The 16,813-nt window shown below is 35.2% G+C and overlaps 1 protein-coding gene across 2 annotated transcripts in view; it reads left to right on the plus strand.

Moving 5' to 3' along the window:
* LOC139141751 (rho GTPase-activating protein 20-like) overlaps positions 1 to 16,813 on the plus strand; it is a 63,757-nt gene that overhangs the window by 31,518 nt on the left and 15,426 nt on the right. The window contains exon 7 of one of the 2 annotated variants that reach the window (XM_070711380.1): positions 1,181 to 1,283. In XM_070711380.1, the coding sequence (XP_070567481.1) occupies positions 1,181 to 1,283 (103 nt within the window). Of the gene's footprint in view, positions 1 to 1,180; positions 1,284 to 12,978; positions 13,358 to 16,813 lie in introns of those variants that run through there. The other variant, XM_070711381.1, reaches the window with a different exon arrangement.

Here is a 16,813-nt window from a genome sequence, read left to right on the forward strand (position 1 = left end):
CCCCTTTAATGTGGATTAAGATTCAAGAAGTATATGAAAGTATTACCAAGATAGTGTGTTAGATGAACGAAGAAATTCAAAAGTGTGTTAGATGAATGAAGAAATTCCAAAGTGTGTTAGATGAATGAAGAAATTACAAATAACAATTGTCTGATATAGGTATTTCAAGAATAACTTTGAAACATCATAACCACATGGTATATTGCTATCACAGTCTGTATTGTGTAAAATTTAACTTGCAAATTAAATGTCTTCAAACTAATCCAGCATGACAATATATGCTCCATGTTAAATAAGAAAATGATCCTGTGAAGTTTTGAAAATATGAACTTACAAAGTTGATGCTATTTGAAAAATGACGCTATGAATAGCAAGCAAAATTCTTGCATTGTCAACGTGTCACTTGCAAGCTGACAGCTTTTGTTGATCTTACGCGGAGACATCTTAGGCATCTGTTACTGAATTCTTTCCAAACAGTGTTTGTCTTGATGGTCAACAAGTTTGCTATCACTGTGTTACGCTACTATGCATTCTTTGTACTAGCCAGAATAATGAACATTCCATGTCTTTTTAACAAATGCAGTCGCTGAATACCCTAGTGTAAATTTTGAACTGTCAGCTTTTAGTAGCTCTAATTACCAGACATAAAAACAAACCATAGTAAAGGTGTACTGTATATTGAAAAAGACACTGCTAAAGCTTTATTAGCCCTGCAGTAAAATGCTTTGTGGTTGAAAGCGGGGTCTTCTGAGACACTTCCAAGCTGAAATGTTGATTTTCCATTTTGTCGGCTAAACTTCTAAGAAGACAGGAAAAAAGGTGATATCAACTGATCTTTACACAGGAAAAACAAGAATCAGTTTGTGAATTATAAACGCCTTTACTGTCTGCCAGTGATCCTGATAACAATGACAGGTTTTCTTGTCACTTTTTAAACCTGCTTGTTACAATAATTAAATGTTATGAGGAAGTCATTGTCCTAGTGAATGATGACAAGTGTCCGTGATAAACTACCTGACAAAACTCAACATGACCTCATTTGCATGTAAAATCAACCCTTGATATCCGTAAAATTTACCAATGTTCCATTCTAAACAATACTTTCATTGAGAAACTGCTCCCAGTGTTACAAGCAGATGAGTCGGCATCTTGATAGTAATGAGGTGTCATGTTTTCACAGGCTGCTCAACGAAAAGAAGCAAGGTGTTGTAGAGTTTCAAGATTTCTGTGAGCGACAGCGGGGCGCTGCTAGACACTCCATCGATTCACTGCTTCTACTTCCTGTAAGTCAATCACTATTACTTGCTAAACCTACCTTGGTAATTCCTACCTAAGAAACATCCTGTTTGACAGTCAGAATTTCTTGTCTTCCAGGAACAAATTCACTTTCCTTATGACCTTGATATGGAATGTAAAGTGTGTGGTATTGCAATATCTTTAAATCTCAAGTAGTCAATCACTGTATACATGTACACTTGCATACCTCATTAACATGTGACACAAACACAAGATCTACGATGACATATTATGTTATCTGCATGCAAAGTGAAAACCATGCTTTCAATTGGTAAAAGTAATCAAGGGTTCCGATACCATGACAGTTGTCATAACAAATAACTTTTCAAACCGAAGAACAAGCAAACTAAGAGAGCGTTGGCACAATGAGATCAACAGGGTAGCATTAGTCTTCGAAGACAAATAATCTACTTAATTAGATACTGGAGTGGAATGAAAATGTGAAGCAACTGACCACAAAATATTGAGAGTAAAATATGTGGAAACAGAGATGTCAAAAGAAAAATCATAAGAAAGGGGTAGTGTGAAAATCAAACAAATTATACTCATTCCAGCCAGCATCTGATAAAGGAGACTGCATGTCTTGAAAAATTCATGTTTACTGCCTCACAGTAGAGTTCATTGTACTACCACTCTCTGAGTTGCATCTTACATTGAAGATCAACAAGGCTACACCTTTCTCAATCAAGGAATACATATGAATGTAAAATCAGAGTTGACAAATATTCATTCTGATCCTTGGAAACTGATATTTTGATATGACTTTAGAAATCATTCAATCTGATAGAAAAAACACATTCTGGCCTGAAACCCCTCTGTGGGGTATTTTGTATTTTCTCATTGAAAAGGACCTCTAAGTCAGTTCAAAGATGAACTGATGAAAGAGACAAAGCTGTTGACAGATATATGATTGATGTAAAATTTGGTGTACTCCCAGTGTTCATGAAACAGGTGCAGTTTTGACCAGGCTAAGTTGTTTCAAACACAGCAATATGGAATGAAGGAATTCTAAAATGCCAAAATTGTATAAATTCACTGACCTTTTCTGAGTTTTCTGATATTTATCATCATGCTTTGAGATTTAGGAGTGACATTTTTATGAAAAGACCATGTCAATTAAAAGTTAGATAATAATGTTGGTAGGAGACAACCTGTTGTTTGGGCTGAACTTTGTCACTTTCATCAAAGTTTTGGTGAAATGATGTTGACATGCTGTTTGTAAAATACCTTGCAAGTGTTTCCATCTGAAGATAATTATTCTTGTAGCAAAGTTATTTTTGTGTAAATCTATCAGACAAGCATCTTTGTGAATTGGTTTGTGTCAGTGTGGATGACAAATCACAAAGTGATGAAGTCTACAAGGTAGCTTTCACTGTATCTATCCTTTGTCAAGTTTCTATAGGTGTAAATCTACATATGCTGCATATATGGGCTTTGAACCAAAAGGTGTTGGTGTGTCCTTGGGCTGAGGATAATTTTTACTACCTATTATTGGACCACTAATATTAGGAATTAATGATAATTTCAGTTTTGAGATACGAAAAACCAGTTTTTTGAGCAGATCTCATAAGGTACCAGATTCATGGACAACTTTCCAGATCATTTCCAAATGATTTGTATCTCATAGGAAAGAAATTACAAGATTGGAAGGAAAACATAATCCAAATTAAGATAGCACTACTGATGTATGTGACATGTAGATATTCTCAACACCAAAACCTCAACTGTTATCTCTGTTCTGATGTTATAATAAAAATATTTTTGCATTCTAATTTTCCAATCAGTTAGGAGTTTCCTGTTATGCTTTTGAAGCAGACAATGGTTCCATTGATCTGAGTTATGCTACTGCTTGTTTTCACACATTACTGTAACATTTTTTTGCTTTGTCACCAATCTTTATCTCCAGCAACAAAACCACTACTTTACATTAAAGATTTTTTTTTTATTTTAGAAAGTAGCTTGTCAGATTCAGATCAAAGGAGGTCCGCTTTCTGAAGTATTTACAAAATCTTGTCTGCATTTCCTGTGATCACTTTCATAAAGAAAAATTTACATTTAATGTTTTACTGTTCAACAGCTGAACTGGAAAGGAAAGAGTAGTGATGTTATTGTCAACAGAATTAGTTATAGATCTAAAATTGCAATGAATCAAAGAGACCTGGGAATGGAAAACTATCCCATTAATTAATAAACAGCCCCACTTCCTAATCAGTTTTATCTACAGGAAATTTATTTGGTTTAAAAAAATTTCAATGGAGAATAAAAGATTGAAATTGTTAGCTAGCACTTCACACATTCACTGATACAAGAAATGGATTGAGAAGGGTGCCTCTAAAATTGTTTTCATAATTGACAGACTTTGGGTATGCATAAAATATTGTTACTGGTACAAAGTCGTAGTCACATTTCCTGTGGCAATGGCTTTAACCTTTCACCACCATGGTTTGTCCCAAAACCATTGTTATCAATGGTGATTGTTGACCTGTTTACAGGGAATTGGGGGTGAACAAGTTAAACAAATTGTGAGTCCAAAAAATTAAATTAGTGTATCAGTTGAAAGTAGTCTTCTTCATACACATGATATTCAATTTGATATGTCTAGATTCATCTATACGTTATTTTATGGAGCATAAGTTGAGAAAGGTGTGAAAACTGGTTTTTGGCATGCAAACTAGTCACTTATACTTGGTCATTTCAAACATGTTATATATCATACATCAGGATGGTGCTATGTTTTGAAGTTTTAATGAAACAGAGACCAAAAGAACATTAATGCAGGAATTGTACCTTTTTACCAACGTTACAGGCATTTGTACAGTCACAGTCTGAGTCAGGTTGTCAATTCTACAGAAAATGGTTTTCCTTGTGAATGTAAACATCTGATTGTAAATACTAAAAGTTACAAAAAGCTGGCTTGATAATGTTTTTTCCCACCGAAGTGTAATCTAAATAAATGGTTTGAACAGTAATTTTACAGCAAGAGATACTCAACTATGGCACCTCAGGTCCTTGTATTTAGGTGTGGCTACACCATAGTAAAATATTAAGGTTGGACCAAATTGTGGCCTAGATTCAGTACAACAAGAGCACTTCTGGTCTTTTTATGCAATGAAATGAAGTTCCTGATTATTTAATTTGCATACAGAGACGCTCAGTAACCTACTTTCATGTTTGAACTGGAATGCAATCATATATCAAACGTCTTTAGCTTAAGGCTAATTCTGTCCAGGGTTTACTGCTCATTTATATCATGGTCACTTGACAGGGGTGCTGATAAGAAACAAAAAGTCTATTTATACCTGTGGGGCTGTGTGTCATGTTGTGTCTTAAATCAGGTCATTAAGTTGGCAGAGGGCTTTGTCTAGCTAACAAAGTGTGAAAAAGACACCAATCAAATGTTTTGCCCAAAAGAGAGATAATGTCACTCATAAAATGGAGGATTATTTGGAAGTTGATTTGATAATGGAATGCCATACATCAATTATATAGGTCTAGGGTAGCTCAGATTATGGCGACAAGAATGGTCCTTTTGTATTTTTACAGACATCTGCTTTCACTGGCTCTGACATTTATGAGTCTGAAACCTGAACAAGAATTTGGAAAGTTCAAGGATTTGCACCTATGTACGGTGTTTCTTGTTTACTTTTGACATTTTCCCCCAGTTTACCATGCCAATGTAGCCAAAGAAATTGAAGATATGCATGGTAAAATACCTGGTATCTACCAGATATGCTAATCAACAGAATAGCTGCTCTAACATATTGTAACCATGGCATATGCACAGTAAAGTTATATTTGACACCCATCACATTAGCTGTCAATGTGAAATCCGTTGTTGATTATACGGTCTTGACTTTGAAAATATGCCTGAAACAGAACTTAGTACTCGTTTGGAAGACATGCATCTGTTACTAGAGAAAGGTTGAAATGGAAAAGTACAGGTGTTTTATGGAAGTACTGGTGATTGTACTGGATATATGGTGCATTGTGGGAAAGCTGGTCATACTGGATATCTCAAGTTAATCAAAGAGAATGTTGATATCCTTGTACCTTGGCAAAAACTATTTATGAGATAAATTAGTTGAAGTCAGGTTTGAAAATGCAGGGTCATTGAAGTGTCTTGAGGTTATTGCTTGGTAACTACAATGTCAGATTGAAATGTCCTTGAAAATTATCCCTGGCATGTCTGTTGTGCATATACTGTATCTTATGCCAGATTTTTTGTATACTGTCTTTTTAAACAGGCACAACATTTTCTTGATAAAAAAATTGGAAAATCAATATTCTTAACTCTATAGCTATTGCTTGTACCATATTCATCATTTGAGTTCAAGTCATCCTGAAATACATTGTAAAAACTGAGTTGCAGATTTTTAACAGTAAAATTGTTTTACATATGCAATTAATCCATGGTATCTGTCATTTTCTTGCACTGTAAATGACAGCCTGGCTATTGGCCTGATTACCAGCATGGCTGTCGGCCTGGTTATCAGCCTGGTTATCAGCCTGGTAATTGGTCTGGTTATCGGCCTGGTTATCGGCCTGGTAACCTTTAGAAACAAACCAAGCAAAAGATATCCCTGCTGAAGGTTGAAGTCTTAATAAGAGTTTAATAAGAGTGTAATTTTTCATGTGACCTTTAGAATCAAGATTCAGTAAATACCAATGGAATGACCGCTACCTCCTGTGAAAAGCTTCAATGTTGCTATTAGGGATAATGACCATGAATTTCACTTTCCATATATTGCTATTCAGAGTTCCTTTTCTTTTATGGTATTTGTGTTGTTTTGTTTCACTGATAGACCCCTGCACAGCATCATCTTACAATGAAATGTCTTGCTGTTATGATCCTCATCATTATCACTACATCAAGTCACTCTTATTATGTGAAGTCTTTACTTCACTTTTGGAATAGGTCTGCGTGAAACATTGGATTCTTATTAAACTATCAACATGAAATATTATAAAGGTCCTTTGTACAATGAAATATTAACACAGGATACAGTACGTAGGGATTTTGTGAAACATTGGAAAACTATCTTTGAATTTGTTTCTAAAACTCAGAATGAATGTTCGTGTAACCCATCATGTGATTATCAGTGAAATATATTGATTTGTATGAAAAGAAATGCTACCCTTACTCATCAAGGTACTCTCTAATCATCCAGAAGTAATTCAAGGATGTGTTTTCTGTCAAAATTAAGGTTCTCACCAGGTATGTTTTGCCACCCATGCACTTTTTCACATCAGGGACTCTGTTACCTTGTGACTCACCAATACTGTGGATTGAAATGTTGTAGTGAGTCTAAAAACCAAAGACGATCACATATTCTCTGAAGACCATGCATTCTATTAAATATTTCATTCAATAAAGATATATCAAACAAATCAAACACTGTGTCAATTTCAACCAATAATGTTTGAGTTCAGTTGACTTTGTGTAGCCACATCTCAAGCTGCAGTTTTCAAATTTTGTGACACAGTCTCTAACAAGTTGAGCTGATATGATCAATCCAAATGTTGTATGTATCAGTAGCTAATTTTTGATAGATTGCGACAGATTTACTACCAATACCGTTATATTTTCCTTCGCAACTAAAAGCAATCCCATCACTCTGCGTCAGAGCAAAGGAAATAGACAGTACTTAATTTTCATTCCCCAAAAAGCTGTGAGATGTGCATTGTATTGCAGACCTGTCTCATGGGTCATTCTCCGAATAATGACTCCTAATGGATAATCATGACATACTGTGGACCAGAGATAATTGAATGGAATCACTGAGTCAGTGTCAGTGAACCTGAATGCGGATGCTACTCCACAGGTGCTTCTTTGATTCTCCTTGTAAATGGATAAAATGTTTTTTTCCTGAAGTTAAAGTGATAGCGGTAGTTTGTTTTATGCATCATGTATGTTCATTCATTTATCTATCCCTTATTTCCATCAGCATCCTATACACTATGTCACATGAAAACAGGTGGTCACTTTTACCACTGCGCGTTGGTCCTTCTGTATTGTTTTCATTGTTGAGGGTCAAGGGTCACCCACTGAAGTTGGATGAAAGCTGATGACTTGGTATGATCTCTGTATCCAAGCGTAGCAGATGTGTTAAACAGACAGTAGCTGTTACTTTTGATATTATATTCATCATGTATATACAGGGAAACGTGTATAATTATATTCTTTTTTCTACAATAGGTTGAAATACAAATACAGGTACATGACTAAGCCTCACCAACACAATGTCCTGTGACAGTATGCTATGTTATTGTTGACAAATGAATTGTAGTCTTGGCTAACATTCACCTTTCTGGTCATAATACTGGCCATAACACACACAGGCTGTATTGATAAGTTGAAGCATTGGCACTTGACATAGTTTTGGGTGTAGAACAACTGAGAAATTTCATCTTGTTGACAGAACCGAAATACTTGAAAATATATCAAATGATACATCTTAATGTATATGTCAATTACATCTAACAGAGCTGTAATAAGTTACAGATATCTTCCATATCTCAACTATGATCACCAGCAAAATAGTGAAGTACCATGAGCCCAAATATTTTGACCGCATTTTCCATCTAGAAGGAGACTGACTTTGCCAAGGAAGACAAAAAGATTGTACCATGATTTTGTTGCTGAAAGGATTAAGTACAATTACTTCACAGTCTAATTCACAGATAAGTCATAATCCGATGGTTGTCTGTGTATGCAGTTACAGTATTGGACTGCCTCAAGTTGCGTGCATCATTGTTAAGAATTGTTTCAAGGCATCGTAAATGTCGATCTACTCAAAATAGAAATTTTATTGCCAGGGTGGGGATGTAAAAAGAAGTGGGGTGAGGTCAAGAAGATTTATTTGAGTTTCTTCAAAAGAAAGCATTAATTGCCTGAGGAAAGCATCAGGCAGAATGCAGACAGGATACAAACGTCATCCGCTGCTTTCCATCCTGAGTGAGGATACATGTGTGATTACCAGTAGTGGCTTTTTATCTCTCTGGCTATAATTCCTGTTTGTTTTGTAGTGTTGCGTCACATTGTGTTCTGTTGTGTTCTGTTCTGTGTCTTTGCCATGACAGCGTCACAGATTTACTAAAATGGGAGGAAATGGTGGTTTGTCTTAAGACAAATGTTTTAGTTGACAAAAGATGTGACTTTGTGATGTCATCATTCATGTACAATAGGTCTGTAGCAATTCGGACAGGTTTACAGTATGTAGGGTCAATATAGCCATAAAGGATGTGGAGGAAATCTGATAAAATATTTCTTTACAGTTTTGATACACTGAGTACTAATATTGCATTAGTCTAGATGATAAATTCCACTGACTGCTTCCTTCTTATACATTCCCATATTCAAACCACAATTTTAAAGAAAGCTATTCTTTGATTGTAGTTTAATTGTGATATGAGACTCTACTTTAAGAATATCACAACCAAAATTTTGTACAAGGATATGGTTTCTGTAATTGAACTGAAGTCACAACAGAAAGCCGTCCTGGTTATCCTCTCATACAGTTTCTGTTGATAGAGATGGGTTCGCATAGCTTCCTGTGCATATTCTAAAGTACTTCAGGCTTGGTAGATACTTAAAAGTTTACTTGAACCATGCTAGACATTTAAGGAAAGACAACCTCGACAAAAAATTTGTAGAAAGTCCATCTTTGTACATTCTTACAGTCAATTGATCAATTTGTAGAGAGGTCAGCCTTACCCTAACACTTCTAAGACCAAAGGTCTTTTTTCTCCCTTGAGAATAACAAGCCATGTTACTACTGAACAAATTCACTGTGGTGAACTGTGATTCAGATCATTTTCAGAATCTGCTGAAAGATGGAAGATAGTTCAACTAAGGTTTTGCACACTATCTGATTATAAAATCCTCTATAATATAAATTTATAATGATAGAAACTAATCTTCAGTCTGCCCAAATACCTGCCAAACTTTTAGTCTGTTCATTGAATTGCGGATATTTGCTGTTTGAAGTCATTGACATCAACACTCTTGTTTCTAAAAATACAGTTTGGAAGCTGTTGCCTAGCAACTGGAAAGTAGAACCTTGTGGACAGCTCATGTAACAATAGCAACAGCCAGAATTTTAAAAGTTCAGCCTTGATGAGAGAAAGGTTGCAGACACCATTCTGTAATATTGACATTGATAGTCTGGGATGTCAAGTTACGGTTTATCCAAGGGAAAGAGCAAATATTTTTGAATTTCACAAATCTTTTTATCATAATCTGATCAGTGATAAATATTCTTATAGATTGGCTAACATCTACACATTGATAAATTTTGTGTTTTAATTTCATGTCAACACTTGAATACCATTTTGTGTTTCTTGCTGGATGTCTGATCTAGCCAGCGTGTATGTACCTATTGATCCAAATTCTACTTGTATAAATAAAGTATTTTTTGCTGTCGCCATCCGTGTTTACCTTTACTATGTTTTGTTTTTGTCTGTCTTTTCTGTTTGATGATTGCCGCCAGCAATGAGAGCATGATGTGATTTTCACATGGTAAAGTCTTACATAATGCCACAATCAGATATGTTAATAGACAATTGTCAGTTAGGGTTTTTGGAAAAAATGTCTGAAGGACGTATAGTGTGTCGGTTCATTCAACTCTTGGATTCCTGGCAACACTTGTCAGGTTTGAATAATTAAATTTGTCCATGTTAAAGGTTTGTTTGGCCATAATCTTGCAGTTGTATTTGTATTTCAACCAGGATTAGAAACACCAGCTCAGGGACTTGTGTGAAGGTGAAACAAAGTTTGATGACAGTTTAATAATACTTGTTTGTCTCAGTTTAGTAAAGTTGGATGGGGAGTGGGGAGGGTAGGAGGGAATTGAACTGTGCCGTGTTGGTTTCTGTATAATGTGTACTTGGAAAACAACATGGTGAAGACAGCATGGAAAATGACAGTGTTAATATTGTAATGGTAGAATAGTTAGGAGAAGTTGTATCAAGGCTGACTGAGTTTACAGAAGTAAAGAATAATAGTGTGTGTGCATTCCCTGGGAGACAAACAGAGGAATGTGTTGGCATACTTGGTTTTGATCAATATAGCCACTTCTTCCTATGAAATGCTGATATGCAACTAACTGTCTTTTAATCCACACTCAGCTATCTTATCTGATAAGATTGGAAATTATCTCCTTAATGGAAAGAACATTGATAAATAAATCACATGTTAATTATAAGAATGCCATGTGTTCAATGAAGTGAATGCAACATTTGTCAGATACTAATGAATTTATTTAGATTATTCAAATTGATGATAGCTATACAAGCAGCTATTTCCAATTGATTTCCCAAGGTTTTTTCATGAGTCCTGATGCATATCTGGTGAAAAAGTCACACTGTAAACATTATGGAGCAGCAAATAAACTTATTTAGGAAAATTTTGTGGAGGTACCATGGGAAGGTTGACCATGTGGTACAGTTGAAAATCTCAAGCAACAAAAAAATAATAATTAAGTTGACTATGGTTGATTGGATTTAGAATATAAGAATTGTAATTAATAAATGGAGTATAGTTCAAGATTGAATTATCAGAACAAATTATGTGCCAAATGCTCTTTGTTTCATCGGATTTCTGTTTGGTGCAGTGTATTTCAATCTATTCCACAAGATAATTTGAACAAACTGTAAATAGATAGCTCAGGAAAAAATCAGTCTATTCTGTTGGTCACATGACTCAGGTCAGATGATAGTATTCATCCAATCGGATGTTTGGAAATTTTGTGTCTATCAAAGCAGCCAGAAAAACTTGAAAAAAAAACAACTGAAAATACCTTGTACAATGTTGATATTGATTTCCATTAAGTTAATCTACAGAGACAAATGTCTCAATTTTATAGGAAATCATCTTATTTCAAATTAAAATTGTGGGAGAAGTGTAAATCTATTCTGTTGGCTTTACTTTATGGTAAGGCAGGAAGTACTTCAGAACTCCTTGACAGCTGTTGGCACAGATCCAAATCATGTTACAAGTTGATCAGTCAGCTGTTCAAAATATGAAGTATTGATGGATCATTCTAGCCTTTTAATTAATCCAGTCTCTAACAGTTACTGTTACATAGACCAAATACCATTGCTCTTGACTTGAGCCTTCACAGGAAATGTTTAATCAGTAAATTTTTTTGGAATTTACTTAGCTGTACAGCAATCAACGGATACTTAGTAATGTTGTTGCAAAATGGCAGAAATGCTGTCGCAACTTTAAGTTCTCAGGAAGATTGAGGAATTCCTGTCAGAAAAGCAATTCCTGTGTGTTTTGTTCTTTTCCAATTGTTTTATAGTATAATGACAGTAATTTAAGACATCTCTGACTAGTTCTTTGGGGCTATTGCACCACATTATCAGTAAATCTCTTGTGTTTCCAAGAAACTAGAGGTAAAAAATATCTCCTTGAAGGTTTCTAAATTATTCAATGCTGAGTTTCATATGAATACAAGATATTTTGAGACTTGACACAATTCTTGTGACAATACTGATAACATTGATTTGTAACAATGGTGCAAAGTACGCTTATAACGCACTTCCGTTCTGACTACTTTGTAGATGTTTTCTTTTGTCGTAGGTGTACTGTTCTCAAAAAGTACACATTATATCTCCATCATGATCAGGCAAAAAGCTCATTAGTTGGCAAATTGTGATAATCAAAAATATTGTAATATTCTCTAAAACAGCCATTTTCAACAAATAAAATAGATACTATTGAAAAAATACCAGAATTTGGTAGCAAACATCAATGAATTGAACAGTCAGAAAATGGTTTTCTTTAAAACCAGTCTGGGAACTGCTTTAATCTTGTCGAGAAATTTCACTTAGAAGAACGGTATAAAAAGATAGATGTCTCAGTGACATTAACAATAAACAAGAAAAAGTAAACAAAAGAAGAACACCAGATAAATGCTGAAAAATATAATTATGAAACTATTAAAAAATAATCTGTGAATTTTGTTAAGAAATTTCACTTAGAAAAAAAGTATAAAAAGATTGATGTCACAATGACAGAAATAATGTTCCCTTTTAGTTTTTTACCCATTTCCTTACATTGTGAGATACAAGAACAAACAATAGAAGTATTGTAACAAATGGTTTTATAGTGTTTAATTGGTAGATAATAGGTAATTGTTCATGATGTGTGGTTTCCCAACTCAGCTACTTAGGCCGTACTCAAATAATCAAAATGGCAAAACGGAGCTGTGTCTGTCCATTCTTACATTGATTACTTTGTAAAATCAGGAGGTACTTAACATTTGTTGTCACAGGATGTTAGCTCAACAATTCAAAACAATAACATTTCTGGTAAGGAGTGCTGGCTATTCAACAGAGTTAAATTATAGCAATTTATTCAGCTGAAGTTGGTACATGAAGTTATGCCGACTCATTGACTCAGATTGCAATTGTTTGCATATCAAACCTTGCGCTTCATTTACATATCAATTCACATTGTTTTGGATATTTAAATATCAAAGGAAAATGTATTAGCATATGAGTAACATTGGCTTATCAGTGGAGTTTGATATTTGTTTAAGAATAGTTCAAGACACTAAAGAGGAGTGGCTGCTAGATTTGTTGGTTCCAAGGAATCACGTGGTCTCTTCAACACTGGGATAGGCCGGATATCTATTCAATCTTAATATGAGTGGGTGGTAACATTTAACTCTTTGGAACTACATATCCGAACGACGGTCCAGAGGACGTACTAGATCCAGTTATGTTTACAGTGGAGCAGAGGTGGTTGCCTCAAGTCTACTGAATAGCGTACTGAGAGAAATAACAAATCTGGTGTGACAACTTTCTCTACATTTTACCAAGGAGCCAACATTTCCAGCAATTTTTGTTGTTCACACAAGACTTCATATACCAGACTGTACTGTACTGCTACGGTAAACGTATTCACCTGGTCAATCAGATTTACGTCATTGAGTGACGCACGGCAGTTACTGGGTCATATATTGCCATTTGACGACGTTAGAGTTTAAAGTGTGTGGATATGCGGGAAATTCATAGTAGTGTCGGTGGCATTCTCGGACAATCCCAAACCAAGGTATGTTTTGTAACTTTATGGCAAATTTTAAGTTTAGGTTTATTTTCAAGTATGGCTGGAAGAGTACCTTCAAGTAACTACAGGTTTGAACTTGGTGTAGTGTGTCAAAGATTTAACACAATTGTTGTTCAATTTCAATCATCAATGCTCCCGTATTTACTGTTATGTCATTGATGCTCAATATCCAAACACATATTTTTTTATTGATTATGTCATTTCTGTGTGTTGTCTTTGACCAAATTACAACCTTTAAATATGTTATGGAGGCTTTCACATCAGTGGATCAAAGTGACCATTGTACGTGTTAAGAGTTTATCAATATCTCTGCAATTGTATCTGTACAATCTATCGACCATGATATGGCTAGTTTATCTATCCTCTATGAACGTGACAGCACGTACATAAACATTAACTGCTATGCCCCTAGCTGCTCTTCTTTGCATTTCATGTTCAGTCATAATGTTCACCAATACCTGCATATTTTTGATAAAGAATTGAATTTTTTCAAAGGTGAACTTGAAAGATTACACATTGTCTCTGAGGTGTTTTAATCCATAATTCATACATTTTTCTGTAAAACAAAAGTTGCTTTTGAGAGAAGACAAACTGTAAAAGTTTTTTATAATTCCAGAGTTGTACAAATGATCTGTTAAGTTTATAATTATATGAGGTACTCAGATATTCCCCCTAGGTATTCACATTTCAGAACATGTCCAGACCATTCTCAAACCTAGCAACTTGAAGCTGTAAGGGAACTTGACACCATCATTCATATAATAGATAACATTTTCAAAAATGTTCTGTTAAACTGTAATATTTTTAATCATCTTTGGCCCTGAACAATTTATTGAGAGAGTTGTTTGGCTTTCATGTTTAGAGTACTATTTATTCATAAAGATAATCCATTTTACATCCTATTTATGTGCAAATTTTGTTCAAAATGGGTAGCAATATAACATGTTAGTGAAATTTGTGGAAGTGGCCACTGTGATGTGAGCTATTTAGATTGCCATGACTGTGCAGGCTGTTAAAACGGAACAAATAGTTGGACCCCAGACAAAAATTTGCCATAAAATGTTCAATATTTGCACAGTTATGCACTTGAAAGGCTAGTTAAAAGTTTGTACTTTACCGCAAGTAAACGCAGCAATGTTGATACAACAAGTCTAGTCATTGCTGCTGTTTCCGCACAAATTTCCTCCGTATCAGCTTTCTGTTTAGCGGACTCTGATCAGGTATATCTGACACGTAGTCATTTCTGGTGATGGAGGCTGGAAGTTTACAAGTTCATAAAAGTCAAGGCTCATATCTACGTAGATCACATCAAGTTCAATCTTTGTTCAGGCCGGGCACAGTCAATTGTCTTGCAGTTTTTATGAGACCTGCTGGACAGGTTTGCGGTGTCCTTTGTCAAAGGGGTGGACCTGGCATGCGATCAGAATTGTGAAAGGGTTTGGTACCTGAATTCATAATCTGTATTCAAGCTTGACCTGTGCAGGCTTTGATATGCTGGTGAAGTTCTCTCCCACAGCAATTTACCAGTTTCAACATTTCTAAAATCAGAACAAGAACAGAAATCTGGAAATATGAGATCAAAACTTTGATTCTGAGTTGAAGCTAGGCTGCAATTACTCTGAATGCCTGCCATGGTAGTGGTTGTGAGAAAACTGACACTTGTTTGATTCCAGGGACTGTAAAAGTATTCATGTAAGACTGCATTGGTGAGAACAGCAAACACATCTGGAATGAGAAAACTAAACCTGAAGTTCAAAGGAATTCTAAAGTTTTGATTTTTTAAAGCAACTGATACGTTTGACGATGTAAATTAAACTAGTATGTACACTAAGTCAGTGTCACAATAACCCGAGCGGAACTTTTCAAGTTTGCCGACAGCAAGGCAGCAGTTTGACAAATAGCTCCCACCAGTAAACTTATTAGCGCTGGCACTAGGCAGTCGTCCTGCTGTCTCAGTTCAAGTCACCACTACATTCCTTTTGCACCTTGCATTGTGAGACAAAGAGACAAAATTTATTGCTACTGATAAGGCATGCCAGTCCTTCATGGTTGGCTGATAGTGGTACACCCAGCTGATGTCAGGGCTGTCAAAATGACATCAAAGATCTGAAAAGATCATGAAATGTAGCCATGACCAGAGTTCTTTATTTTATTTTTATGACATTTTGGTGGAATTGTTCTTCTTAAAACAGGTCAGGTGAAGGATCATGTCTTTTCCTGGAAAACATAATGGAATGAACTTTTATTCCAAACCCTGTACTCAGGTCAAAACTAAGTGTAAATTTTCCTGACTTTTTTGAAAACTCGATTTCTATGTATTTTTTTTTTTTTTTGGGGGGGGGGGGTTTGGTTTACTTTATGTGAATGTCATCATTCAAACTTTGGAACTTTAAAATGTGCTAAAACCATTTGAATTAGATATAATTATTGCATCTTTGACTCTAGTGCAAAAGATTTGTTAAACGTCGAACACAATATAGGAGCCTTTCACGCTACTTTCCATTTTACTGGACGTGAACTTTACTATATAGGTTTGTTTGAACCTCCGGAAATTAATTTCTAAGATCTTGGAGAGATCTTTCATCAAAGAATTGTCAATGTTCATCCATGATTCCGCCATAGGAAAATATACGGCATTGTCTGGAGAGTAGCGTGACATGATATCGGAAGTTCCAACTTGAGATGACAATAGACACAAATCAAAAGCAAAGTCAGTAGCTGTCAGCCACCCAGACAATCTACAAATGCAATGGACAATAGGAAACAAAACTTTCTCTGCCTTTCTGTTTGACTTTCTACAACTCTGACTTTAGTTGTCACTTATTCGCATGTAGATACAATGTGTTAGTAAGGTGAAAGGTCATCTTGTTTTTAGGTCACATGACAGAGCAGCAAGTTGCACACCTCACGCATATTCATTCATTTTTTGAATTCCTACAGAAAAAAAAGAGTTTGGTGAACAAAGTGATTACAACATACCAGACAAGTTGATGACTACACAATGATATCCGGTTCACATCCCCCGAACTGTTCAAATTCAACTTAGTGATAGCTCATTTAAAATTCTAATAGGTTTCCCAGTCATTTTCGGCAGTCTCTGACAAAACTACATTAATAGGAAATCATAAATTCTTAAGTTTCCATGTAACCAACCACAGGAAACACAAGGAAACATATTTAGCAAGTCATATTGGTTAGCAGCCTTTGTGAATCTTGAATACTTCATGGCATTAGAAAGCCTGATTGGTTTGCTTAGTCTTTTCTGTGGTTTACTCAACAACACATTCAGGATAGATTTATTCCTGAGATGACTACAGTCTTCAAGAGAAAATATCAATATTGTTATTCTGAGCCGTAAATCTGTCGTGAGAGATGTACGATTCTGACTGATGTAGTTATGGCAATGCAAAGTTATTAAAACTATAGCTTTTAATTGAAATC

The sequence above is a fragment of the Ptychodera flava genome, chromosome 10, assembly GCF_041260155.1.
Source record: "Ptychodera flava strain L36383 chromosome 10, AS_Pfla_20210202, whole genome shotgun sequence".
Taxonomy (NCBI): domain Eukaryota; kingdom Metazoa; phylum Hemichordata; class Enteropneusta; family Ptychoderidae; genus Ptychodera; species Ptychodera flava.